The sequence below is a fragment of the Equus quagga genome, chromosome 19 (assembly GCF_021613505.1).
Source record: "Equus quagga isolate Etosha38 chromosome 19, UCLA_HA_Equagga_1.0, whole genome shotgun sequence".
Taxonomy (NCBI): Eukaryota; Metazoa; Chordata; class Mammalia; order Perissodactyla; family Equidae; genus Equus; species Equus quagga.
In genome coordinates this window covers 25,738,967-25,766,947 of record NC_060285.1, presented here as the reverse complement: position 1 = coordinate 25,766,947, position 27,981 = coordinate 25,738,967, and the positions used below count along the sequence as shown (strand labels likewise).

The following is a 27,981-nucleotide window of genomic DNA, read 5'->3' as shown; positions in this document are numbered from 1 at the left end:
TAAAATCGAACCTTTATCCATTACCGTTTTTGCTAGCCTAGTTCAGGCCTTTATCCTTATTTAGCTGCACTATTAACCATCCTCCTAATCATGCTTCTTGGCTACCGCAATTCCCTGCCAGTACAGCCTCTGCACTCTTGCCAGTTATTTTTCTAAAATGCTGATTTTTATTAACTTCCTTGTGTAAAAACCTGTGGTAGATCCTCACAGCCTACAGGGTAAAGTCTAAACTATTATGGCATGTAAGGCCAAAGTCCTTTAAAACTCATCTCAGAGAACTTTTTTAACTTCATCACTATTCCCTTCTTCCCTTGGGTCTTAGCTTTCCCAAACTATGCCACCATCCCTATGGCATGTGCTTTCATGGCTCTCTCCTTTATTCTTCCTGTTACCTGGCCTGAAGTGTTCTTCCCTCCTTTGTTGTTAAATTCCTACTCAGCTGTTAGGGCTTAGCTCCAGTGTTACCTCCTCTTGGCCTCCTCTTTTCCCACACTTTTCCACACTTTACGTTGGTTTGTAATTATTTGTACCATCTCGTCTATGCTGAGTTCTTGAAAACAGCAGTTAGGTGTATTCATCTTTGTTCCCATGACCCTTCTTTATTTATTTTTTTTTTTTTTTGAGGAAGATTAGCCCTGAGCTAATGACTACCAATCCTCCTCTTTTTGCTGAGGAAGACTGGCCCTGAGCTAACGTCCATGCCCATCTTCCTCTACCTTTTTATGTGGGACACCTACCACAGCATGGCATGCCAAGCGGTGCCATGTGCGCACCCGGGATCCAAACTGGTGAACCCCCGGCCGCAGAAGCGGAACGTGGGCTCTTAACAGCTGCACCACTGGGCCAGCCCCCTACCTATGACCCTTCTTTAGTACCTGGGATATAGTAATCACTCAATGCGTGGAAACTTCATTTACTGGCACGCTCAAGAAATGGGCTATTAAGGTAAATTGAATTTTTGGTTGATTCAATAATGTAACTTTTATTTCAACATGAGACAGTTTTTCTAAAATTGATTAAAATATCTTTCTGCCTTAGTATTGTGGAATGAAATGTTCATAATATTTGAGAACATTCAACAGTTTGTTGAAATCCATCATCATGTTGACATAGATAGTGTTTCCAAGATAAATGGGCTACATCAAGATAACTTCTGACTGCGTTTTAAAGATCAGATTTCAGGTCTCATTCCAAACTTACTGAATCTGAACCTTTAGTGTGGAGGCCCAGGAATGTAATTCTAAATTCCCAGATGATTCTGATGTACAAGTACATTTGGGAACTAATAAGGAGGCTGAGACACGCTGACAAAGCATATAACCTGGATGGTTTTTTCCTCTCTTTTTCTGATAAAAATTCTGATTAATTAGAAGCAAGTTATTTAAAGTTTTTCTGCTGTTTGGGTGTGGTTTAATAATCCTTTACAATGTCGTTTATTTCCTTCAGCGAGGCATCCTGTTAAAAGTGGCTGAAACCATCAAAAGTTGGATTTTTTCTCAGTGCAATAGGAATGATGACTTACTTCGCAAGTTGGTAAGTGTTTGCTTTATTTCTTTTTGTTAATTTTCAGGGCTCCAGTTTATTAGTGAGAGAATCAATGAATCAGAATTTGTTTTGCTATGGATTTGGGCAGTGATTGATTGTGATTAGAAATTCTAGGTAGTTCTCTGAAAGGAGACTGTTCACTTCATGAAGTTTATATCACCTAAAAAAAGAAAGAAATTCTTCAAAATCGGAGGATCTTTGAACTTGTACTCGTTAGTATTATTTCATAGTTCTTATAAGAGGTTATTAGCCACTTCAAATAGCATATTCTGGTAGTTATTGAAACCGTATTTATTAGATTACTAATTTCCTGCTGCCATCTTCCTTCATTGACAGCTGTTCCTCTTAATAGGAAAGGGAATATAGCTATTAATGAGATCAAATCAAAAGTAGTTCCTCCCAAATTTACTTATCACTAATCTACCATTCTCTGACAACTTCATATGTGAAGTTTAGTCTCCTGGGGCTGATAAATCACAGAATTTCCCAAGGACTTGGCATAGTCAACGTTGAGAGTCTTTGTGATTCATGTGAGGCTGACTTTTTTTCCTACTCTCTGCTGTAATATATCTGTTGCTTGACCTCTGATCCTCAAGAGGGAATACTTCAACGTTTTATATCCTATCAATACAAAATCCAGGTGGTATACCTACAAAAATGAAGCTCTCATGGCTCTCAAAAGGAATAATCAAGTTACAAGTAAGCATGTTTCAGGATCCTCTGCTGGCTTCTGACCTTAAGATGATAATTATCATTCTTGTAAATTATCATTTGTGTAGAGATGTTTACAAAGTGCTTTCACATTTTGATTTGGTAATTTAAACACTGTAAGGTGTAGTGCATTTTACCAATTGGAAAGCCTGAGGTTCATACAGTTGAATTTGGTTTAGGAATACTTATTTAGTGAATTGTTCAAGAATGTTCAGCTAGAAAGTGATAGAGTCAGAATTTGGACTCAGGTCTTCTGGTTTCAAAGCCACGGCTCTTTCTAGTATACAATACTCCTCTCTAGCTCGCGTATTATTGTGTTTTGACTGACTGAAATTACTTTTTTGGCAACCCAAATGGGCAAGTTCTCTGTGCAGGGTTTCATCTTTGTAGGTGTGTTAAGAAGGTCAATGAAGTGTCTTGTCATCTACGTAGAATATCATCTCTATCCAGGTGGAGCCATCCTCATTCTTCAGTGATGCTAGGACTGTGGTAAGGTATATGGATCCATGTACATTTTTCTGTGGTTTAATCATAGTCCTGATCTTTTCATTCTTGGTTCTCTGTCACTGGCCACATGTTTCAAGTCATGTTTCACTATAAAATGCCAGCTTCTATATGCATCTCTTTTGTGCCTCTCTTATGGAGAATTGTAGGGCGTACGTACCTAAGAAATAGTTTATTAATAATGGAATGAGGAGTTTCCCAGATGGCTTCTGGCATGAGATTGACTCGATGGTGACATATTTAAATTTTTGTTAGCTGTACAGATATTGAACCAGTCCCTTTTTTCTTTTATAAAAAATACTGGCAATTACTCCATGATATCTGAACATTTTTGTTAAGGTAGTACTTTTCTTCTTAAAGTTTGGAAAAAAATTCCTTTATAGCAATTATGATGATAGTGGTACTGGCACTTTTTAAGTGCTTTTTAGCCTATAAAGTGCTTTCACACATGTTATCTCATTTGCTCCTCATCGGCTTTATGAAATAGCACTATATATTAAAAAGTGTATAAGATCATTGAAGTACATTGACACATGAATAAGTTCCCTTCTTCATCCCTAGGGACAAAAATAGAAATCTCTTTATTCTTTAGCTTTGCTTCTCATACTCTTTCATTCCATCCAGGCAGAAATATTCCTAAGTTACCTTCTCATGCCATTTCTCTATTTAGATCCTAAAAGGATCCCCATTATCCATCAAATCAAGTCCAATTCATCACTTCAGCATGAAAGAGTCTACGTAATTTGGCCTTAACCTACATTTCCAGCCTTATCTACCAATATTTTCATCAGCCAACTCTAGTCCTCCTTTTCCTTTATTCTATACCTATTCTCTATGTCTATGTTTGTACTATTGTACTGTGGTGAAATTCTTTCCATTTTTCTCTCTGTTGGAATCTTTCGAGTCAGCAGTCCCAGCTCTTCCTCAAGGCTTTTCCCAGAAACTTCAGCCTATTGGATAACTTATTTTCTACAACAACCTAGGAGCACTTGTCTATGCTGTGTTCTATGGTATAGATGTGTGCTTTTCTTTACTATATTTTAATTATTTCATGTGTACTAACAACACTAACAGCTAACACTTATATAGTGCTTACTGTGCGCCAGACACTCTTCTTTGTAGCTTACAAATATTGACTCATGTAATCCTCACAACAACCCTTTGAAGTGGGTACTATTATTATCCTCATTTTGCAGATGAAGAAACTAGATCAGAAAGGTTGTTAACTTGCTTAAGTTGTGGAACCAGGATATAAACCTAGGTACTAAATCTTAGCATTCAGGGGCTGGCCCCGTGGCCGAGTGGTTAAGTTCGTGCACTCCACTTTGGCGGCCCAGGGTTTCACCGGTTTGGATCCTGGCCACGGACATGGAACCGCTCATCAAGCCATGCTGAGGTGGCATCCCACATACCGCAACTAGAAGGACCCACAACTAAAAAATATACAACTACGTACCGGGGGGCTTTGGGGAGAAAAAGGAAAAAAAGTAAAATCTTTAACTCTTAGCATTCACACTTGTTGAGGGTGAGCCACAGTTCACATAGTACACTTCCCCGAAGCACAGAGCAGCCAACTATACAGATAAGACCTACTAATATTTAAGTGGATCAAAATTAGTACCTTTTACATTTCTTCATTTGTTTGAGTCTTGGGCCTAAAGTCCAAATAGGGCTATTGTGACATGTTTCCTAATTTAGCAGGTGTCTATTTTCCCAGTAGTTTGATTACTGTATTTTCTGCAGTTCTTATTTTTATAGTTAAAGAGTAATGTATAATTTTACAGTTTATCCTTAAGAAAAAGCTTAATTTGTTAATTTAGTCAGATTCAATTTTACAGCTAAAATTATCAGAATATTCAAGTTCTTCCTTTGTAGAGGTGATTTGATCATTAAGACAAGGCTTGCTTTAGTTGTTTGGAGTATCTTGGTCCCTTTCAAGTTCATTTGCATGTATAGATGATTGTAGGTTGTTAGTTTCACTCTTGAAACATGTATTTCCAAAGCTATTAATACTACCTCGAATTACGTTGGTTTTGGTGAGACATTATCCCAGTTTTGCAACAAATCCGATGCCAAGAAAAGGTGTGAAGAAAGTGAATGTCTGATAAAGCGGCATGTCTATGCTAGGGTCCATGAAGAGGGAGAGCTTCCGTTCCATGTTAATAGCTTCCCCCTCTCTGTCTGCCTTAGCCTTCGTTTATGGTTAGGCTTCTTTAAACTTGCCCATATACAAGTACATAGGGGTCTCATAAAAGTTATAATTTAAAACTTTTGTAGCAAAAGTTTGATTTTTCATATTTATATTTGAATATGACTATGTCTGATTGGGGAATCCAAACTAAATAGTAAGGCTGATATGTGAAGATTTATTTCAAAGATCACTTGAAAAGCTACCATGCTCCGCCTACTGACCTCCTTGGTTTTTTAGCCCTCCTGCCGCTCGCCACAAAGAGTATAAAGTGAGTTGGGCTGTTCTCTCTTTATGAAAGTGGGGTGGGATGTCACACTAAGTGCTTCCTAATGTTAGAATTGTAAGAAGAGAGAAGAAGCAACAGTTTAAATATGACACATAAAAGTACTGCAGAGGACCATGCAGGGTGCGTCAGTAGATAGTGAAAAAGCCACACCAGGCTAAAAGGAGGATCAACATTCCATTGATTAGATGTTCTTTTTTTGATAATTGAAAATAAATGTCTCCAGATAGGCCTAATATTAAAAACATTCTTCTGGAGCTGGCCCAGTAGCATAGTGATTAAGTTCTCACGTTCTGCTTCGGTGGCCTGGGGTTCCCAGGATTGGATCCCAGGAGCAGACCTACACACTGCTCATCAAGCCATGCTATGGCAGCATCCTACATGCAAAATAAAGAAAGATTGGCACAAATGTTAGCTCAGGGCCAATCTTCCTCACCAAAAAAATATATATATGTTCTTCTCCTTCTCTAAAAGTGATGTAACCCATGATTAAGAGGATATGTGCTTATGGTTTGATGTATAGATCACTGCATTCCTTCTTAAGTCTCCATTATAATCACCCGGGTCTGGACTCTGTGATACAGGAATGATTGACTAAGACGAACAAACCTATTGCCTTCAAACCCTAGACATAACCAGTTTTACGTTAACTGCTGAAGGCCTTGTCCATTAAAAGTTCTCTTTATTTTTATCAGACAATAGAATCACTCTATTCCTAAATTTAATACAAAATAAAACTTTAGATTTTCTGTTAGAGCAGACTATATACAGGGAAGCAGAATCAACTCCCAAAGACTTAGGATTTGAAATCAGAGTTCTGGGAAGTTACTTAATCTCTTTGGGCTTTGGTTTTCTCTCTGTAGAATGGAGATGAGAATGATAATGGACATCACAGGGTTCCTGTGAGAATTAACCTCTCTGCACTAACACTGCTAGCTCATCTCTCACCTCTCTACCATGTACTCTGTGCACAAAACTAATATCAGTGACTTGCAGCTTCCCAAACTAGAGAAGGTTTGATTCTGTCTCATCTCACTCTTCCCATGGTTTCCTCTGGTCAGTTCTTATTCATCCTTTAAGACTCAGCACAGACATCACCTCTTTTGCTCTTTCTGACCTCACTGCAAGTTTTGGTCCCTCTATGCCATTTTCATAGTACTCTAGGTATACCTCATTGCACTTCTGTGCACATTATATTGTAACTATTTGCTTTTCAGTCCTCTTCATTAAACTCTGAACTCTTTAAGAATAGAGACTTGTGTGTCTTGTTTATTTTCTTGTGTCCTCGGTATCAAGCCTGGTACCTGGTATGCATAAGATGTTCCTTGATAGATGAATAGAAGGAAAAGAGGGAGGAATAAATGAGCTGGTATATGTGAAAGCATTTTGTAAACTATAAAGTGCTATGCACATGTTATTGTGGTTTTGCATTACATTTCTTAACGATGTATTTTAAATATCTGAATGTCCGTTTTTAAAAGGCCTTGATCCTGCTGATGTAATTCTTAGATATTGGCTATATTGTTAGAGTACTCAGGGACAGCATCTGTTACAGGATTATGTTTTCCCTGTTGTGTTTCAGCTATTTAATTAGTTAGGCTTCACTAAACAGGTTTATTAATCTAATTACTTCATATCTCTTTATTAAAAATTTATATTTCACATCTAGTGGCTCAGTAATGTTTACCTCAGTCTTTATTGTTTCACGTTTACAATGAAAGTAAAACTTCACACATCATACTAAAGATAGATTGGACTGTTGTTTCTTCTTCGTAGAGTCTATACTGAAAATAAACACCTCTAAATCTTATTAGGAACTTAGCATTTAATACAAACTTATGTATGTACTAATACCTCTCTTCCGGTCTTTTAATGGCAAGGATATTGGATTCCGACTCGACTCACTACATACCATCCTGCAACAGGAAGTCCTCTTACAAGAGGATGTGGAGCTGATTGAGCTACTTGATCCCAGTATCCTGTCTGCAGGGCAACCTCAACAACAGGAAAATGGACACCTTCCAACACTTTGCTCCCTGGCAACCCCTAATATTTGGTACTGTCCAGAAAACAGCTATCCTTTGCTTACATATAGAGTATTAGCAGAGGAAATCTGTCATCATGCTCTCCATTGTAAAGGCCTTATAAACGTTCCATACCTTTTAGCATTGTAACTAATATAATGATGTGCCAGAGGTTTAAAAAAAAAAGTAACTTTCTAAAGTGAATACTGTTTAAAGCTAGGGAAAAAATCCAATTAGGTTGTTGTGTACTCTCAACTGAATATAATTAATTCTGTTTTTAACAATCCAACAAGCAGGTATAACATGTGCCAAAAAGAATCTCTCTTACCCCTATACCTATGCACGTGTGTGCATGCAGCCCTGGCTGGTTCTATATGTTCCTTTATAATCACTCAGTTATATCGTAATCACATTGTAGAGACACCAAGGACAGGATGGGACATGGAGGTAAATAGTCAACTCTTGTTTTGTTGGCCAAGAAGAGATCCTAGGGAACATAATGTGACAATTCATGCTATCCTAAAACTTTTCAACTACTTCAAATATTTGGTCTTATGCCAGAATCAGTTCCAGGCCAGAATCTGTTTTTAAAAAAATAGTAAGAAGGGATTATATATACAGAACTGTTAATGTCCTCTTCCTATTGAAGTACGAGTTTATTAAAGGAACTAAATCGTTGCTTGAACTGTTGAAGTTATACAGGCAGTTACATTCATTGGCCTCAGTGTTCTGAATTTCTCTCTTTCCTGTCACTCTGACAAATGCTTCGTATTACAACAGCGAAGTATGATGTTTTCCAAATCTGTGTCTCAGGATGATGAAGTAAAGCATCTTATCCTTTAAAAATCTAAGAAATTAAGAAGCTGCTAGAAGGAACCATAGGTTCTAAGAATTTTAGAGCTTTCCTTTCAAGTTTCTTTTAAGCACAAATGTGATTAAGCACAAATGTGATTAAGCACCTATGAGACCTGTAGATAATTTTAGACTTTGCTATTAGTACATAAAAGTATGTAATGAGGTTTTGCTTGATGATATTACCAGTATTGTTTGAAAGTAAAGGATTCCAAAGGAAATCAGAGCAGGCAAATATTTGTTATTCTTCCATGTGAGTTTCTTTGTAGTTTGACTATAATGTCTTCAAGTATTGTTGATGTTGTTTGTAGATATCCTCAGACACATTTCCCCCTGTATTCCCCTTTTTCTTGTATATACACATTTTCATCAAAGCCTTCATTGTATAAAAGATGTATTTTAGTCTGTGGATTTGTAATTGACCCAAATAAGAAATGTTCATACATATTTTTACTTTAGTTAAAAAAGTATAAAAGTACAAAGCTTGTCCATATCATGGTCTATAGTAAGAATGTGTATTCCAGATTATTTAAAATTAAATGACTTCACTCAAAACAATTACTCATCAAGTATAATTTCTAATTGGAAAAATGTTTATATTTTCTTGAGCTATTGTATGTTTCTGTGCAAATAATTAAAGTCTGACTTTGGGAAAAAAGGAACTCATAATATCTCCAAATACTAAAAAATTATTTTAATATTAAAAATTAGTATTTTATCTACTTTAGTAAACCTAAACTACTGACTAAAGTAACTCATTTTTCTCTGGTCTGATGGATATCATTTTCTTGTTTTCTCTGTTATAGGGATGTCTCAGTGCTATTTGCCTTCATTAGTTTGCTCATTATGCTTCCCACTTGGTGGATTGTATCTTCCTGGCTGCTATGGGGAGTGATTCTATTTGTTTATCTGATCATAAAAGTTTTGAGATTATGGAGGACAGCCAAACTACAAGTAACCCTAAAAAAATACAATGTTCTTTTGGAAGATACAGCAACAAATAGCCGAGCTTTTACTAACCTTGTGAGAAAAGCTTTACGTCTCATTCAAGAAACTGAAGTCATTTCCAGAGGATTTACACTGTGAGTTCATTTTTCATTTTACTTTTTAAATAATTCTTTTCTACTACACAGTTAAATTAGAATATTTATTACCTATTTGCACTTCTGTGTTGCATTTACAAAAAAAAGTAGGTTTCTCTTTGGTGCTTATTAAAGTCTATGACCTGCTAAGTGAAGGAATAAATATATTATATGCTAGATTTAATATGTAGTATGATTCTGCTCATGTAGTTTGAAAAACCACAGTACTTTGAGAATCGTGGTTATTTCTGTGTGTTACTGTATGATTATATGAGGTAATGTATGGAGAGAGCCTAACATTGAACCTAGCATGCAAAGTTACCCAATAAATGTTTGTTCCCTTTACTCCCTGTCAGATGCTCTCTTTCCTCGGTTTAAATGATAGATGTCTTTGACATGAATTCATTTTGAAAAATCTTGCTTTATATTAATAATATTCTTTAGGTAAACGTTAGCAGATTACTTGGGCACTGTTATTCTCAGAATATCATACAAATAATAATGTTTCACATTTCCATGGGAAAATTAAATATTCATCAGTCTAGCTTGTAAGTATATTAAGCTATAGGATAGATAGGCTATTTATTCTATTACTAAAGGGAAAGTTATATTTATTGAGCACCAGTTATGTTGCATATACTGTGGTAGGCAATTGTGCATACAACTAAAGGCAGGCAATTTTAAGTGGTAGAGCAAATGTTCCATCCATTCCATCTGAGCCTAAAGCTTGTTTCCAGTACACTAGGCTGTCTGCTAAACGCTAACAGTTGACAGTTCTACTGTAGTATAATTAATAATTTATATAACCTTTGCAGTCTATAGGTGGGAGAAAGTATATGGTGGACTGATTATTGCTCTTAATTAGTTGTACCTGGAAAATCATGAAAAGGGGGCCAGAAGAATCTTTGACAGTCATTGCATCCTTCACTCTGCTCTGCTCTAGAGTAGTACTTAATCTTGACTTAAAAGCTATTTCTGGAAAATCATGGAAGCAGGGAAGTGGAAGACTCTCTAGTAGTCATCTTAGGCTTCGCTCTGTTTGTTCTAGAACAGTGTTTAAGCAATCCCAAGACATTGAGATTTTATAACTTTCTGCACAATTCGAAATGTAACGGTCCTTGGTCTGTTAATTTTTGTCCTTCCGTTGTGGTTAAAGTCCACTTCTTATTGATAGAGCATATCAAATATTAAGTTGTTTGAGGGTCATATTTTAAATGTTAAGAATCACACTAAGACTAAGTAATAGTTGCTTTTCATTTTCGCACAGCATTTTATTGAGAGGACTGATTGGTTAAGCAAAGTGGCTGTGTTCAGTTGATGCTCTGTAGCCTAGTATAGGGGATTCTGTGCCTTTTGTCATTGTCCAGCTTTTACCCATATGTATAAAATAGGCCGGAAGAACTAAAATGGGCCAGTTAGACATGATTTACCTCCACATCATGACTTCCATCTATTCAGATGCAGACAGGCAGAAGAAATGTTGGAAAAAAATTGTGCTTCACTTGCCTCCAGCTGGATAATTGATTGAAAAAAATTATAAGGAATAACAAATCTTGAATCATAATTTTTTAGAGATATTTTTAATTTTTAAGACTCATTTAGTAAAATGGAATACAAATAATAGTGCCATATATTGAAAACATGGGTGCTGTTTTGCTCTGCCTTAATTTGTCCTTTCTAGCCAATAATTTAACCCTTCTTTGCCTCATTCTGTTATTTTAAAATAAGCCTATCAGTCATTGCCCTCTGTTTTTTGTAGATTTTTAATGCTGAATATATTTTAGTTTGATTGAAATTTTTAAAGTTTTAAGTTAGATGTCTTGTTCTAAACATTTGTGGTTATATTGTTATGAGAAATTAATAAATTCCAATATTTTGTTTTGCTATTGAGAGGTTACTGGCTAGGTGAAAAAACTATTATCCAATAACTATGTAATATGTAATCATTCATAATTTCCTTTATAAAAAGCCTAACGTCTGTCATTGTTGCAAATAGGAACTCTCCATTTATCTTTTGGAAAGTGCTATGAAATGTGCTTCCTCTTGAACAGTTTTGAGAGTAGCTATGCTACTACATAGTAACCCTTCCTTTGCCTTTCTACTTGCATTCCCCTGTTGGCCACTGGTCCTGTTACCTTTCTGCGTCCCCTATTTCATTTTGACTAGGTAAGTGCCAGTGGCAGCAGGTGGGTAAGTCATTTTACCCTACTTTTGTGAATGTACAGAATGTATTTCTATACAGTATTTGATTGTTCTGTACAAGTTACCAAAAATATGATTGATGAACATATGTAAATGCATATTAAGAATGGGAAAGTGTTTGTAACTAAGGCTTTCATTCTTACTGTGGATATAGGATTTAAAAACTGAATGTAAAGTATTACCATTTTAGTATATTTTAGCAGGTAAAGTGTCTATATAAAAAAGTTGCAATTTCTTATATAAATATTCCTACATTTATACTATATTTCAACTAAAATTCATTGTGTCCCCATGTCGGAGGAAGCCTTTACTCTTTGAGATTTTAATTTTTCATTTGTCTTTTTTCTGGTAGCTATGTGTGTATCAGTGAAATGGCTATTTATGAGGCCTGAGTTGGGATATTTGTAATCATTTTCTAGTGAAAATCATTAAAAGGATTTTTTTTCTAAGCTTAATAGAATTGTGGATTTAGGAAACAAAAACTTTAGGACACCTGTACAGTTGTATCACATTTTACTTTTCAAGTTTGCTTGACAGGGTCAGTGCTGCTTGCCCATTTAATAAAGCTGGACAGCATCCCAGTCAGCATCTCATCGGTCTGCGGAAAGCTGTCTACAGAACAGTAAGAGCCAACTTTCAAGCAGCAAGGCTAGCTACCCTATATATGCTGAAAAAATATCCTTTTCTGTGTGTGTGTAAGAATAAGTAATGTTTCCGGAGTCCTGAATATAGATGTTATAATTGTATCCTGCAAAAGTTAACTATAAACTGAGATGGCCTATTTTGAAGCTAATTTCCATCATCACTACTATTTTAGAACTGGAAATACATTCCAAGGGGAGTGATAATAACAGACAGGAAGAAAGTTCTGCTCTCCTGCGCCTCATTTTTAACAAGAAAAACTTGAAGTCCCTCCCTTTACTGGTCCAAAGAATAAAGTCAAAAAAACCTGGCTTTGCTAGGTCTGTCATTTTTAAAAATTACTGAACATGGCAAATTTACGTCATGACATGGAAATAAACTGGCAGCAGGAAATCCTTCCCCTTTCAGAAAACAGAGGCTCTAGAGTCAGATTGGCTAAGTTTAAATTTTGGCTGTATCAGTTACTGCCTAAGTGACCTTAAGCAAGTTTCTTACCTCTTTCTACCTTGCTTTATTCATTTTTGAAATGGCAATAATTACATAATCTTCCTGACTGTGTTTTTGTTGAGGTCAAATAAGTTAGTGCATATAAAGCACTTAGGCAGTATCTAGTGTATAATAAACACTCAGAGACTGCATGACAACGAGTTTGTCACTTAAATTTACTAAATCAGGAAATTAGTTCTGTTTGAAAGTGAAAGTGTCTAAGATCTTTATTTTGGTTAAGACTCATAGATACGTTAAATTATGAGTCAGTGGAATGCAAAAAGACTACACCTTCAGTATGCTGGGTATGGTACCACTGATAAATACAGTGCTTAAAGTTTACAGAGAGCTTTGTGCTCTATCATTATAGCCTTATACAAACCTTCCCAGCTAGATTTTATCTCCACTTTATGAGAAAACTAAGTAAAACCTCCACTTTGTGTGATTTGCTTCACGTCCCACAACTGGTGAGAGATGAAGTTTTGTCCTGAATATAGGATTTATGACTTGAAACTTTTTCTATATAGATATTTCTTGTACTATACTACCTCTTTGAAAATTGAGAGAGCATTTTAATTTTAGTCAAGAACTTGTCCATTTAGTTCCCCTACTGCCTAAATACCTGCCTGCTGTGTGCTAGGAAGACAGAGTAAAAACTTGTACTACCTACTTTTAAAGGCATTTGAGTGTAGTCAATAGATAAGCCTGTATTTATAATACAGCGTAAGCACCCAGTGTGCCTTCCAGTGTAGCAGGACAATGTACTTGGCCCGTGGGGTCAGAGAATGCTTTCAGGGAGGTGACACCTGAGTTGACCCTCAAGGAATGAGTAGCAGTTGGCCTTAAGGATAATAACAGTCTGCATTCCAAGTAGAGGGAAGCAAAGATATGGAAAGAAATAGACATACAACAGTGTGGCATGTAAACTGCAAGTGGTTGTTCATTCAGTGAATATTTATTCAGTATAAACTCAGTGCCGAGCAATATGGTAGTCACTAGATATACAATGGTCAACATAAAAGACGTGGTCCCTGCCTCAGGAAACTTATGGTTTGCTGAGGGGCAGGGGGCTAAGAAGCGATAGCCTAATAAAGATTGCAAATTGTGTGAGTTCCCTGTGCCAGTCGCTTTTCTCATGGAGATCCTTGTTCTCATGGAGCTTACCTTCTAGTAGATGAGATAATGAATGAAAAGTGCACAAATGAGATTTTTAGATACTTGCTATAAAGAAACAATAGGACAGAGAATGATTGGTGGGTTGCACTTTTTGACTGGATGGTAGGGAAAGGCCTCTCTGAGGAGATGACAGTCAAACTGAGATTTGCATGAGGAGAAAGATTGTGTTCGGGGAAATGGACCAGCAAGTATAAAGACTTTGTGGCAGGAGTGAATTTAGCGTGATTGGAATAAAGAAGGAAGACCGTCATGACTGGAGCCCAGGAAGTTGGGAGTTGGAGTATGAGATGTGATTGAGAGCTAGCCAGGGTCGAGACGAGATCATATTCTCCATAGAAGAAACCTCAAGGAATTAAGATAAAAAAGAATCCACCAGTCATTTCTTTGAAAAGACCAATAAAATATATAAACACTTGCCTGCCTAATCAAAGTAAAGCAAGTGGAAGTATACAAGATTAGTAGTGAGAACAGTGTTGTAGCCATAGATATGGAAGAAATTAAAATAATTATAAGGGGATAGTATATGCAACTTGGTGGCAGCAACTTTGAAAATGTAGGGGGAAATGGATAATTTCTTATCAGAATACAAATCTCCAAAACTGACCTAGGAAGAATTCAAAAACTGAAGAGAATCGACATGTGATAAAAAATATTCCACTTAAAAAAGAAAACACCTTATTATATGTAAACAATGAAAAATCTGCATATATAAAAATATGATAAAGTTCTTGATGTACTACTGTCTAATGACCTCCAGATTATATTGCCAAATGAAAAAATAAAAAGCAAAGTGCACAGAGCAGTATTTATAGTACTACCCTTCTATCTGTGTGTAAAAGGGGTTGTGTGTATATGTGTATGAGGGGATAAATAAGTGTGTGTGTGCATGTGTATATATATACATGCATATCCTACATGCACATTTATATTTGTATTTGCTTTTACATATGTATGTATGCATAAAATATCTCGAAGGATACACAAGATACTGGTAACAGTGATTGCCTTTGCCTTTGGGTAAGGAAACTAGGTGGCTAAGGGAAAATGGTAAGAAGCGGGTTTTACTCTACCCCTTAATACCCCATGATTTTTGCTGAGGAAGATTCGCTCTGAGCTAACATCTCTGCCAATCTTCCTCTGTTTTTTAATATGTGGGATGCCAGCACACCATGGCCACTAACAGAATGGTGTAGGTCTGTGCCCAGGAACTGAATTCAGGCTGCCAGAGTGGAGCGCACTGAACTTAACCACTAGGCCACTGGGGCTGGTCCCCTTTTGAATTTTTAATCATGTGAATATATTACTCATGCAAAAAGTAAATGAATTAAAAAAATTTTAACTACCAGGTCCAGATGGTTTTATAGTTTTTTTTAAAAAAACTATTTCAGAATGTAGAAAAGGTTAGAAATTCTCTCCTACATCATTTTATTTATGAAGATACTACAATCTCATTACTAAAACAGGATGTGTTACAAAGAATAAAAACTGTAGACCAATCTCAGAAATGGAGAGACAAAATATTTCAAAAGAATATTTATAGATTTAATCTAGCTTATATTAAAAGTTTATTATAATATGGCCAAATAGGAGTATGCTAGGAATGCAAGAATGGTTCATTATCAAGAACTGTATGGGTATAATCTTTACAAAAACAATTAAAGTGGAAAAAATCACATAGTAATATTGACAGATGCTCATGAGGAAGAGGAAAGTGGAAACGGAGCAGTGTCTATGTTAAACAACTTAGATAGGACCGGTTCAGTGCTGCTTATATCAGTAGTCTGTGCATTTCAGATAATGGTCAGCTAATGGTGTCCTGCATGTGCAGCCTGGCAGGAAAAGAGAGGTATTTACTGTACAGTTCGGAGGGCTTGAACCATGGTGCAATAAAGTACACAATACAGTTTCAAAAGATAGGTGTCAAAAATAACTAAATTAGCACTTGTGAAGAGTTGAACTTTTAATTCTTTAAGTATAGAAGTATTTTATTCACAAGTATCTTGTAAGATATCTGAGGTATGTCAATATACTCGATTTTAATATCGGTTTCTTTTTTAAAAACTGACATAAATCTCCAATCACAGTTCAGGATAAAGATCAGTAAAGGTATTTTGGACAGTTTTACTGTATCTTTTATGTTTTAATGAAAAGGCTTTGTTGATTGCCTTAACCTAATTTAACCTACCCCCTGAACTCTGAGAGTGACAATGTAACCAACTACATCTGTGTGGTGCCTTTTAAGGAGCTGGGCCTTGGACTTAGTGAAGAGCAGATTTCAGAAGAGGAAGCGCATAACCTTACAGATGGCTTCAGCCTGCCTGCGTTGAAGGTAATCCGCTTGTGGAAGGGAGGGGCTGAAGTGAAGGAGATGCACTTGTATTGTGCCTGTGCTTTCTGAACCTAAGTGGTGCACCTGTTCCCGTTTATTGTTTGCTGAATATCATCACCATAATAGCTTTACTGATGTTTGTGAAGCTGCCTTGAAAAGCTGAGAGCATCATAAAGATTGGGTAAAGGGATCCTTATATTTTAATATCAAAGTACTTAAAATTTGCGGCCGGCCTGGTGTCACAGCAGTTAAGTTCGCATATTCTGTTTCAGCGGCTCAATGTTCACCAGTTGAGATCCTGGGCACAGACCTACACACCGCTTGGCAAGCCATGCTGTGGCAGGCGTCCCACATAGAAAGTAGAGGAAGATGGGCACAGATGTTAGCTCAGGGCCAGTCTTCCTCAGCAAAATGAGGAGGATTGGTGGCAGATGTTAGCTCAGGGCTAATCTTCCTCAAAAATAAATAAATAAAATTTTACCATAAGTATGTCTTGCCTTAGAATTTAGAGGTAAGTGAATTTACTTTAATAGGAAACCAATATGAGTGATTTTATGACTAGCCATTTGTTTCAACAAACACAGGTAAAGAACTTAGAAAATCTACATCTCCCCTTGGAAAAATCTTCAAAGTTCTTGTTTAGAATAAGAATTTTTCTCATATTTAAGAGCCACTTAAAGAATATATTTGACTGCCTAAGAATTAAACTTATAAACTTCAGATACTGCATATTTTAAATGCAAACAAGCTCAGGAAAAAACTGCAATGATTTATAATAAAAGCTTTGAATTCTTTCTATATAAAGAACACTAAGGTGTATAAAGAACACTTCAGAAAAGAAGAAATAGAAATGGCCATTAAATGTGACAAGACTTTCAATCTTATTAGTAATGGAAGAAATACAAATAAAAATAACAAGTAAACATTTTGCCAAAGTTGATTATCATTATCAACAAAGATTCAGGGAGATCTCACACACCAGTGGTTAAAGTTTAAACTGGTTCGTTTTTACAGTGAATCTCCGCGGAGGTGTGTGCCCTTTACTCCAGCAGTTTTAAGCTTACAGATTTATCTGAAGAAGTAATCAGATCTACTCAAAGGATGTTCATAATACTGCAACAGCAAATACTGGAAACAAATTAAAAGTTTAGTAATATGAGATCGGTAATGATTTATGGTACATTCATCGGAGTTAGTAGTAGAAAAATAACAACATAGAAAAACGTAAGTTAAAGCAAGTTACAAAAACCATGTGTGAGGTAAGACTCCAATAGTAGTTTTAAGAAGTCAGTACAAATGTCTTTAAATTCCTTTTCAGTATTTAGTAAATTCCACTTAGATATTTCTTTGTTTCTAGTCTTTAAAGCTTCACTTGATACCATGAAAATCAATGCAAGTGTAGTTGACAGCATGTTTATCAAGATCCACTTTGTTTTGAGACTGTTGTATATCAACTTCTACATCTTTTAAATTTTTAGATTCACATAAATACTCATATTCTCCTGTGTTTTTTCTTTCCTGTTGCTTGAAATTTGCCTTATTCTTACCCTCATTCTAACCCATTTCGGTAAATGGCACCATGTAACTTATTAAGCTAGAAACCTGGGCACCATCCTTCTTATGCCTTTTTTTACCCCTCATATCCAGTCTGTCAGCAGATTCTTGTGTTGGTTCAAACTTGAAAATGTTTAAACCCGTCCACTTTTTTCCATACCCCTTCCCACCATCCTCGTCCTGGCTGCCATCTTCTCTTACTCGTCTGCTGCAATAGTTTTCTTGCTGGTTTCCTTAGTTCCCTAAAGTTATTTGTTTCAGAATGCAATGTGACGTATAAAGAGCCTTAAAAAAGCAAAATGCTTTGAATCAGTAATTCCACTTCTGCAAGTCTTTCTTAAGGAAATGATTCCAAATAGAGGAAAGCTTTATGTACAAAGTTGCTTATTAGCTATGTTTATAATAGTGAAAAATGGGATACAGCCTAAATGTGCCGCATTAGAGGAAAGGCTGCATGAATTATGGTAGAGCCACATGTTGGACCATTATGCAGCAGCTACAGCTTTCTTATGAAGATTTTGTAAAAACTTGGAGAAATGTCTGTTAACACCAGTGAAACCATCAGGATAAGTAAACGTATATGCGGTATTGCCACAGCTCTGTTTTTAAAAAAAGACTGAGAGAGACAGCCGGCCCTGTGGCCAAGTGGTTAAGTTTGTGTGCTCTGCTTCAGAGGACCGGGGTTCACTGATTCGGAGCCTGGGTGCGGACCTAGGCGCAGCTCATTGAGCCATGGTGTGGCGGCATCACACATAGAGGAACTGCAGTGACCTACAACTAGGATATACAGCCGTGTGCTGGGGCTTTGGAGAGGAAAAAACAGAGGAAGATTGGCAATAGACGTTAGCTCAAGGCCAATCTCCTTATCCAAAAAAAATGACTGGGAGAAAATCCAAGATACTAATAGCTACTCTTTGGGAGTGGTGACACTAGGTAATTCCATTCACTCCCAAATTCAATACAATGACCATGCTTTACTCTATTATGGAAATAAAGGTTTTTTTCAAAGGACAGTTTGAGAGAGTCTTAATGAAGAAAATGCAGAGACTTCGGAATTGAGCAGCCCTGGGTTTATAGTTTAGCCCTAACACTGACTAGCCATTTGACCTTGATTAAGTTATTCTTTGAACTTACTTCACCTGTTAAAAGGGAGTTACCACATCTGCCCTACAAGGTGTTAGGTTAAATGAGAAGACATACAAAATACGTACAGAAGGGCTTTTTGTATAATTAGTCCTCAAAAATGGTAATAGCTGTTATTCTTTAAGAAGGATTAGGAGAAAGAATTTTGGTCATATTTCTTCATTTCCTTTTTAAAATTATTTTTTGTTTACTCATCAAGATATCTCAGTGATTTCCCTATTTCTTTATGCTTTTCATACGTTGTTTTCAAAAGCTTGTTAAATCCTGAATTGTATTTTGGCTTAAGTGTAGGCAGCAAAGAGAAAAGGTGGACCCCCTGGAGTCAGACTTTCCAAGTTTGACTCTGACTACATCGCTTACCTGCTGATGTGGTCTGGAGCAAATCATTGTTTCTGTGTTTATAAACATGGCATAATCATAATGTTTACCTCCAAAGGATTAAATATTTGCCCATCCAATGCCTGGGATAGAGTAAGTGATTAATAAATGTGAGCTCATTTTTCAAATTGCATCTGATGTGACCTGCTCCAAAATGTGAGGCTTGTTCTCGGTTATCTCCCACACACCCCCAATGATGCTAGTTGTAGCTGGATCCTGTTTGCTCACCCGTGTTGTTTTACAAATCAGACTAACTAGTATTTTGATTTTTGCTTGTTAATCTATAACCAAACTCAGTGATTGCGTTGCATTGTCACCAGGAATATCAGCCTCTGAAAGAAGCCTTATCTTGAGATCTATGGAGGTTATAAACTGCTGAAAACTCCTGTAATGTTCTAAAACCATGTTTTGCCACCTTGTATAATTGCCATGGTACCCAGGAAAAGAAGTTAAAAATGAATTTTGTGAGTTAAATTTTATAAGAAAATTCTCTCTCAAAAGAGCAACGCTAATTAAAGCTTTAAAAAAATGTGGTGATAGAGGTTTACAAATAAGTCACGGCCTTTTGTTTTCCTGTGTAATCGTCATTGTGTCCTACAAAGGAAATACATTTTGGATTTATTTTTTGTTGTTCACATATCTTCCCTAAAGAAAACTTAACAAGAGCAAATGCTGCACCTTTGGGAAAGGAAACCACTTCTTCATTGTATCTGGGGGAGACATATTTAAGATATTTAGTACAGAGTCCTTATGCCTGTTTTTTTCCTTGTTTAAATTTTTAACTAGTTTTTTAAATTAGTGTAATGTAGTATATTTTCTGCTTTAGAAAAATAAATCCTCATTGATGAAAATACTTTAAATCAAAATTTCCTAGGGGCCAGCCCAGTGGCACAGCGTTTAAGTTTGCACATTCCGCTTTGGTGCCCTGGGGTTCACTGGTTCAGATCCCGGGTATGGAGCTACGCACCGCTGCTCAAGCCATGCTGTGGCAGGCATCCCACGTATAAAGTAGAGGAAGATGGACACAGATGTTAGCTCAGGGCTAGCCTTCCTCAAAATAAATAAATAAATAAAATTTCCTGTTTGCCCACAAACTATGGTTTTCCCTTCATCCAGAGCAGCTCCACTATCCAAAGAACAAACAGAAAAAAAATGTATACTTCAGAGTTTTGGTTTAATTGGATAATATGGTAGTGATTAGATAATAAGTTAGTCTTTTTTAAAGTGGCAGTAAGCTATGGCAACTTGATTCTTTTGGTTGCTGTGGCCCAAAACTCTGGAATCATCCTTGATAACACTTTTTTTCTCAAACAATTCATCAAGAGATTCTGACAGTTGTACTTTCACAGTATATCCAGAGTCTTGACTACTGCTCACCTCTTGGCACTAACCACTGTGATACAAACTACCATTAACCCTCACCTGGATTATTGCAGTAACTGGTCTCTCCACTTCTACTCTCATCTCCCTGTCATCTCTCAACACAGCAGCTAGAATGAGCCTGTTACAGCATAACTCGGGTCATGTAGCTCTTCTGCTCAAAACCCTTCAGGGCTCCCCATTTCTCTTAGAGTAAAAGCCAGAGTTACTTCAGTGACTTCATTGCTTACTGCCTTCTCCCTTGCTTGCTGTACCCCAGCCACGCTGACATTCTTGTTCCTCAGATGTGCCAGGTATACTCCTGCTGCAGGAGTTTGCACTTGAACCTCCTGCTCCCTGGAGCTCTTTTCCCTGTTGAGTCTCATGGCTCAGTTCCTTCAGGTGACGCTTTTTTAGAGAGCTTCCTGGCCACCCCACCCCACCCTTCCTTTCTCCCCATGTGTGCACACATAAATGCACACTCACTGTTTGCCTTCCCTACTGTGTTTTTCCTGTAGCCCATCAGCCAGGAAACTATCTTCTACTTGTTATTATCTGTTGCCCCTCTATTTGAATATAAGCTCCATCTGGGCAGGGATTTTTTTCACTTTTGTTCACTGCTGTATTATTAGCACCTAGAACAGTGCCTGGCACATCGTGGTGCTCAAGAAATATTTGCTGAATGAACAAATAAAGGATATAGAAAATCATTGTAGTGACAAAATTTAATAGTTAAATAAGAAGCCTTAGGAGTTAAGCTTGTTTATATTCAAGAATTCCTAGATAGTGTGTCTTTAGCAATTTGGAGATTTGGCCTTGCTTGTTTTTAAAAAATAAGTTAATGGTAAAATAGGTTTACATTAAATTATCTTAATTCATTATTTGCATAATTTTAACATTCATTTAATAAAACAGTTTAAATAATGTCCATTTTCGTAGTTTGGAAAATTGGAATTTAAATTGGTTCAGTCCTCTTTTTGTTGTCTGCTAACTCTTGTTCATACTAGATTGTTTCCTCCTGTGTTTGTTTGTTTGTTTGGGGGATATTGTCCTGCCCTTGAACAGGACTATGTCTGAAGAGATCCCTTGCTGCCTGGATTCATGGTGTGTTCCTCCAGAATGGATTTTCTAGTTTCTCATGCCAGACGTTCCTAGGTATGATCACTCTGGGACTGATTTTTATGTTATTTCTTAGCAATTTCCTAGGCCAAAACAGTGGTATAGTTGTGAACCCCAAACTCTGGATCCATCAGTGACTCATTTCTTTGGACTCATATAGGTCCATCATTCCTACTGTCTTTTCTCCTTTGTGTAAAGTTTTTTAATAATTCATCAAGGAATTGTTACTTCTAATAGATGTGTCTCATTCCATCACCACTTGTTTTCTAGGGCAGAGCTGCACTAAATTAGGTACTGGTGTTACCTGCTGTATGGGAATCAGAAGTTCCTCACATGCCGTGACCACATAATTTGATGTAACATTCTTGGCTAATCTTAGAGTTAGATCAAGCCTAGCTCTTTTCATTACTTAGGATAAAGTGAAAAATTTAAACCAGAAGTTAAGATAAACAAGTCTGTAGTTTGTTTTGAATGTTAGCCAATATGTTTTGTTGATCTAGGCCTTTTCTCTTTTTTTTTCAGGTTTTGTTCCAACTCTGGGTGGCACAGAGTTCAGAGTTCTTCAGACGGTTAGCCCTGTTACTTTCTACAGCTAATTCACCTCCTGGGCCGTTCCTTACTCCAGCACTTTTGCCTCATCATATTTTATCTGATGTGACTCAAGGTCTCCCTCGTGCCCATTCTGCCTGCTTGGAGGAGCTTAAGCGCAGCTATGAGTTCTATCGGTACTTTGAAACTCAGCACCAGTCAGTGCCCCAGCGTCTATCCAAAACTCAACAGAAGTCGAGAGAACTGAGCAACATTCACACAGCAGTGCGCAGCTTACAGCTCCATCTGAAAGCATTGCTGAATGAGTAAGTTTAGAAGCCATTTAAGGAAATGTTCCTGTGATTAGCTTCATTCTTGTGCCATTGTGGTTGTTGGCTTATGTCCTAGCTAGAAAGAAGAAGCCAAATTGAGACCTGCAGCACGAAGGATGGTTTATAGCTATGAATGTAGCAGAGAAACAATGATTTGTAAGTACCATAATTCAGGGGAGTCATTTACAGTTTTCACTTTGCCTGATTTCAAAAGAAAACCTAGAAAGATGCGACAAAAGCAGATGTTCATTCTGTTTGAGAGCTGAAGTGGAGAAGTTTATGAAGAATGAGCTTGCTTTAACTCTTTTTAAGTAGGGCTCTTAAACTGGGACCTGCAATCTAAGAGAAATATCTGCCAGCACTGGAACGATAAATTATAAGAAGTGGTTTTTTTTTTTAAAAAAAAAAAAGGTATTTTTATGTATAGTTGAAGAGTAACATATTGCTGACTTTCTAAATAAATTCAGCAGCTTTGGACATTTTTCTGTAGCACAGGAAAGGCTTTTTGACCCCAGTTGAATAGTATAACGTAGGGCCCATAGTTTATATTTGTTGGTCTTCTACTTTGCGTAGTATTGTTGGTACTCTGCCTTAGTAAAGTATAGGTTCCAGACATTCCAGTGAAAATTTTCTGTGACAGAGACTTGCAGTTTAGGACTGGATAAAATGAATGGTTGGATTCATGTTGTGTTGGTAATGGGGAGGGTCATAGGAATTTAAAGACTGCAGTTGGCGTACTTGGCCCTAGATAGCAGGCAAGAAGTGGAAGGGGGAAGGCAGCAATCAATTTTGAAAGATAAACAAATGGTTCAAAAGGATTTGAAGTCTCAGTAAAATCTAAAGACTAGTTTACTAGAGTGAGGAAGGATATAATATACAAAGGTAGGAAATTAAGGTCAGAAAGACATTTTGAGTAGGTAAGTTTTTACCCACCAATACAAGTTCTGAGCTAGGTACGTAAGGCTGATGTTAAGGTTAGGACCTAAGGAAAAATTAAGCTATGAGGCAGGGATGTTCTGCTGGCCTTAGCTGCTCCCTGCCTTCCACAGGGAATATGGGAGATGAGGCGATCTCCACCTGAGTGGGTGGCAAAGGCTGGATCATCATCAGAGGAAAACAAGATTTCAGTGGAAAGGTTGCATTAGGCTAAGCCAGTGTCTCTAGAGAATTAGTTTTTGGCAATAGAATCGGAAATGTACAGGGCGTAATGGAATGCATTAGAATGAGGGATGATGGCTCAGAGAAGGAAGAGTGCTACACTGGATGGGCATGAAAATGAAAAGGAGGAGCTTTGTACCTTGGGATTATGTGTGGAAAGTACGTTCCCTGTTTAAAAATGAAATATTCTACACGTTGTGGTGTGTCACCTTTCAAAAATTTTTTTTTTTAAAGATTAGCACCTCAGCTAACAACTGTTGCCCAGTCTTCTTTTTTTTTTACTTCTTCTCCCCCGGTACATAGTTGTGTATTCTAGTTGTGAGTGCTTCTGGTTGTGTTATGTGGGATGCCGCCTCAGCATAGCCTGACGAGCGGTGACATGTCTGCACCCAGGATCCAAACCAGCGAAACCCTGGGCGAACTTAACCACTTGGCCACGGGGCTAGCCCCTCAAAATATTTTAGCTAGAGAGTATACCAGTCACAAACCATCATATCTGATTTGCTCTATAGCACTGCTGTACACTCAAAGTGTTATCTAAATAATAGTTTTGTGTTCCATTCCTCCCTCTCGCTTGTCCCCTTTGCTGTTCCCACTCTAACTTGCCTAAACTAGGACATAACCCTTTAACTGTTCTCCCTGCCTCCAGAGTGCTCACTGCCCAATTAGTGATTCTAAGGCATATATTTGCTTTCTCACTTAACTGAAAATCTTCACTGGTTTCGAATGTAGCCGCTTAGACCAAAGTCTGTATAAAACATCCCAGAGAACAGGTTTGCCAGAACCTGACTGCAGTCTGCTTTTCTGTCTTTATTTTGCACTCCTTTCCTTCAGTTTAGCCAAACTATATAAATGCCTTTTTCCATGTACCATCTAGAATGACCTTCCTCATCTTTTGTACATGCTCAAATTTTATCAATCCTTCGGTGCTACCTCAAAAATACCTCTTCCTCAGCTGTTCCCTGTGTGTACCCATAACTGGTAGTAACTTCCCCTTCTGAATTCTTGCAACACTGTATGTTTCTTTCTCTGTGGATTCAGCCCCGCTTTACAGCTTACCAGCTGCATGACTCCAGACAAGTTTCTTCAACTCTCTGGGCTTAATTCCTCATCTGTAAAATGGAAATAAAATGGTATTATAACTTTGATATTTATTGTATTTATATATGTATAGTTTCCCTGATTCAATCATAAGTTTCTTATAAGTAGGAAATGGACTTAATTTATCCTTTCAGTTCATAAAATGCCCACTATGTGTGCAAGAAATATTTGTTGAATAAATATATGATATTCTTTATGTGCTTTTTAAAAAATTATGGTAAAGTACACATAACATAAAATTTACCATTTAAGCATTTTTAAGCACACTGTTCAGTGGCATCAAGTACGTATACATTGTTCTGCAACTGTTACCACCCTCCATCTTCAGAACTTTTTTCATCTTATAAGCTTATTTCTTAACTAAGCCTTGTGAATTATAAATTTTGCTTTTTATATTTTAGAAATCTGTTTGTTTTTCCTTATTACTCAGGGTAATAATTCTTGAAGATGAACTTGAAAAGCTTGTTTGTACTAAAGAAACACAAGAACTAGTGTCAGAAGCTTATCAAATCCTAGAACAGAAATTAAAGTTGATTCAGCCCCATGTTCAAGCGAGCAACAACTGCTGGGAAGAGGCCATTTCTCAAGTGGACAAACTGCTACGAAGGAACACCGATAAGAAAGGTAACTATGAGAGATTTCTTTCACATACACTTACCAGAAATGCTTATTCCACTCTGGTAGGATTTTATCAGGTGTATTTCTTATCTCCATGATGAAACTGACTTGACAAAATTTCTTAGTTTACTTAAAAAAGATTGAGCTTATACGTACAAATTGACCCTGAATATAAAGTCTTGCCTCCTATTATTATCGCCTTCTATTAAACAAAAAATTAATATTATTTAAAGTTTCCCTGAATCATATGCCTCCTTTGTAAAAAACTTAAGTGAAGGGATAGATTTTAATAGTATTATTTAATTATTAGAATTTCCAGAAACTCTTTTCCAGTTAGGGTAATAATGAGTTTCATAGTCAGGGGCCAGAAACTGAGTTTTGCTTTTAAGATAAAATACTCAACAGGAGCCTGGCCTCATGGCCTAGTGGTTAAATTCTGCATGCTCCGTTTTGGCAGCCAAGGTTCAGTTCCTGGTGCAGACCTACACTGCTTGGCAGTGGCCATGTTGTGGTGATGACCCACATACAAAATAGAGGAAGATTGGCACAGATGTTAGTTCAGGGTGAATCTTCCTCATCAAAAGAAAAAAGAAAATACTTCAGTCATTCAGAAATAGTATACAGATGCCATAATAAGTGGTACTGCATATTTGTTATTAAGGCTCTAAAATGTATTATTAAGTGCCATTATTTAATGGTAACATCAGAGTGCCTTGTACTTGCTAGGTAAAAATGCAGTCTTGAAGTTTTCTGCAAAACTGCTTTCATTTGACCCAGCTTTTATACTTGTTTTTTAATTAATTTCACTAATTTCCTTGTAAATGTTCAGTATATTAATGTTTAAACTTGTGATACAAACCAATACGGTGTTTATACCTTGGACCTTTATGATGAGGTTGATCAGATTTATGTACAGAAATTGTATTGCTGCCAAAGATAATTAATGCTTTATCATCTTATTAGTCATTGTTTGGTTTAAAGCTAGATCTGTCTTACTTGGTTTAATGTCTTAAACAAGCTGAATAAGTCCTTACAGTAAAAGTATTAACTTTTTTCAAAGAAAATGTTACTGTGCTAATTACTGATATATTACCGATAGATTTCCTTTATATCTCAAATGTAAATGGTGAATAATTTTTTGTACAAAGTGTACATTTGCCAAGGGTTTTTGATATGTGTAAATATTTATGCGTATTAACTTTTTGATGTGAGTTAAGGCTAGAGCTTTTGCATACATTTTCTGTAAGTAGAAACACTGAGAAGACCATTGGGTGTTAAAAGATGTATCCCATTCACCCCTCCTTTAGCATACTCTGAGATGTTGAATCTTGGTCATTCACTTAAACATGATTGTTAAAACTGTCTCCAAATCATTGGGCAGGTGATACGCCATTTCTTAATTATGTACTGTATATGTGGCTTTTGCTCATAGGTAATAACGATATGAATTAAGACCAAGTAATTCACAAACTTATCTCACTGAAACGCTCATAATGACCATTGCTGTACAACTTGAAATAAAATGTTTGAATTTTTTAAGAAACAAGTGATTTAGTTAGCAATATCTTTTTTGTTGTTACTTCAAAATTACAGGAATATCACAAAAATAGGTCAAAGTATCCTTCATCCGACTCTCCAGTTGTTGACAGATTTGCCTTATCTCTCTGTGTATGAGTCTGTGCATTCTTTTGTTGATGTTCTGCACCATTTGAGAGTAAGATGCAGACGTGAAATCCCATTACCCCTAAATACTTCTCTTTGCATTTTTGAAAAACATAGACATTCTCCTCCATACCCACAGTATACCATCAGAATGAGGAAATCAACACTGATATAGTATTGCTCTGATGCACAGACCTTGTTCTAATTTTACTGATTAGTCTAATAATATTTTTGTATGTCCAGATCACACGTGGCATTTAATTTTCTTGTTCTGTCTTCTCCTTTAGCTTTTCTTGTCTTTCATGATACATATTTTGTAAAAAAAAATACCTTGAGGGGCTGGCCTCGTGGCCGAGTGGTTAAGTTCGCGCGCTCCGCTGCAGGCGGCCCAGTGTTTCGTTGGTTCGAATCCTGGGCACGGACATGGCACTACTCATCAAACCACGCTGAGGCAGCGTCCCACATGCCACAACTACAAGGACCCACAACGAAGAATATACAACTATGTACTGGGGGGCTTTGGGGAGAAAAAGGAAAAAAATAAAATCTTTAAAAAAAAAAAAAAAATACCTTGAGATTATATAAATATCCTTTCTGTATCAAACTTTTTCCCATTATTAAGTATACACATACCGTATGACCCAGTCATATCATAGCTAGATATTTTCTCTGGAGATATAAAAACTTAATATTCACACAAAAAACTGTACTCATATTTTATAGTGGCTTCATTCATAATCACTAAAACTAGAAGCAGCCCAAATAACCTTGAGCTGGTGAATAGATAAACTGTTTCATCCATCCATCCAATGGAATACTACTCAGCAATAAAAAAGAAATGAACTGCTGATACATCAGTAAGATGGAAGAATTTCTAATACTAATGCTAATCAAAAGAACCCAGACTCAAATCACTCCATACTATATGATTCCATTTACATGGCATTCTTAAACTGGTAAAATTTAATAGGAACAGAAAACATTTCAATGGGTATGAGGAGT

The 27,981-nt window shown here is 36.7% G+C and overlaps 1 protein-coding gene across 6 annotated transcripts in view; it reads left to right on the top strand.

The window, feature by feature from the left end:
• The window catches only part of VEZT (vezatin, adherens junctions transmembrane protein), a 75,369-nt gene that overhangs the window by 29,637 nt on the left and 17,751 nt on the right, over positions 1–27,981 (top strand). For 2 of the 6 annotated variants that reach the window (XM_046646184.1, XM_046646190.1), the window contains exons 3-10: positions 1,447–1,533; positions 2,689–2,745; positions 7,115–7,290; positions 8,917–9,192; positions 11,920–12,069; positions 15,880–16,027; positions 22,103–22,434; positions 25,130–25,323. In XM_046646184.1, the coding sequence (XP_046502140.1) occupies positions 1,447–1,533; positions 2,689–2,745; positions 7,115–7,290; positions 8,917–9,192; positions 11,920–12,069; positions 15,880–16,027; positions 22,103–22,434; positions 25,130–25,323 (1,420 nt within the window). The remainder of the gene's footprint in view (positions 1–1,446; positions 1,534–2,688; positions 2,746–7,114; positions 7,291–8,916; positions 9,193–11,919; positions 12,070–15,879; positions 16,028–22,102; positions 22,435–25,129; positions 25,324–27,981) is intronic. The other 4 variants (XM_046646186.1, XM_046646185.1, XM_046646189.1 and 1 more) reach the window with 4 other exon arrangements.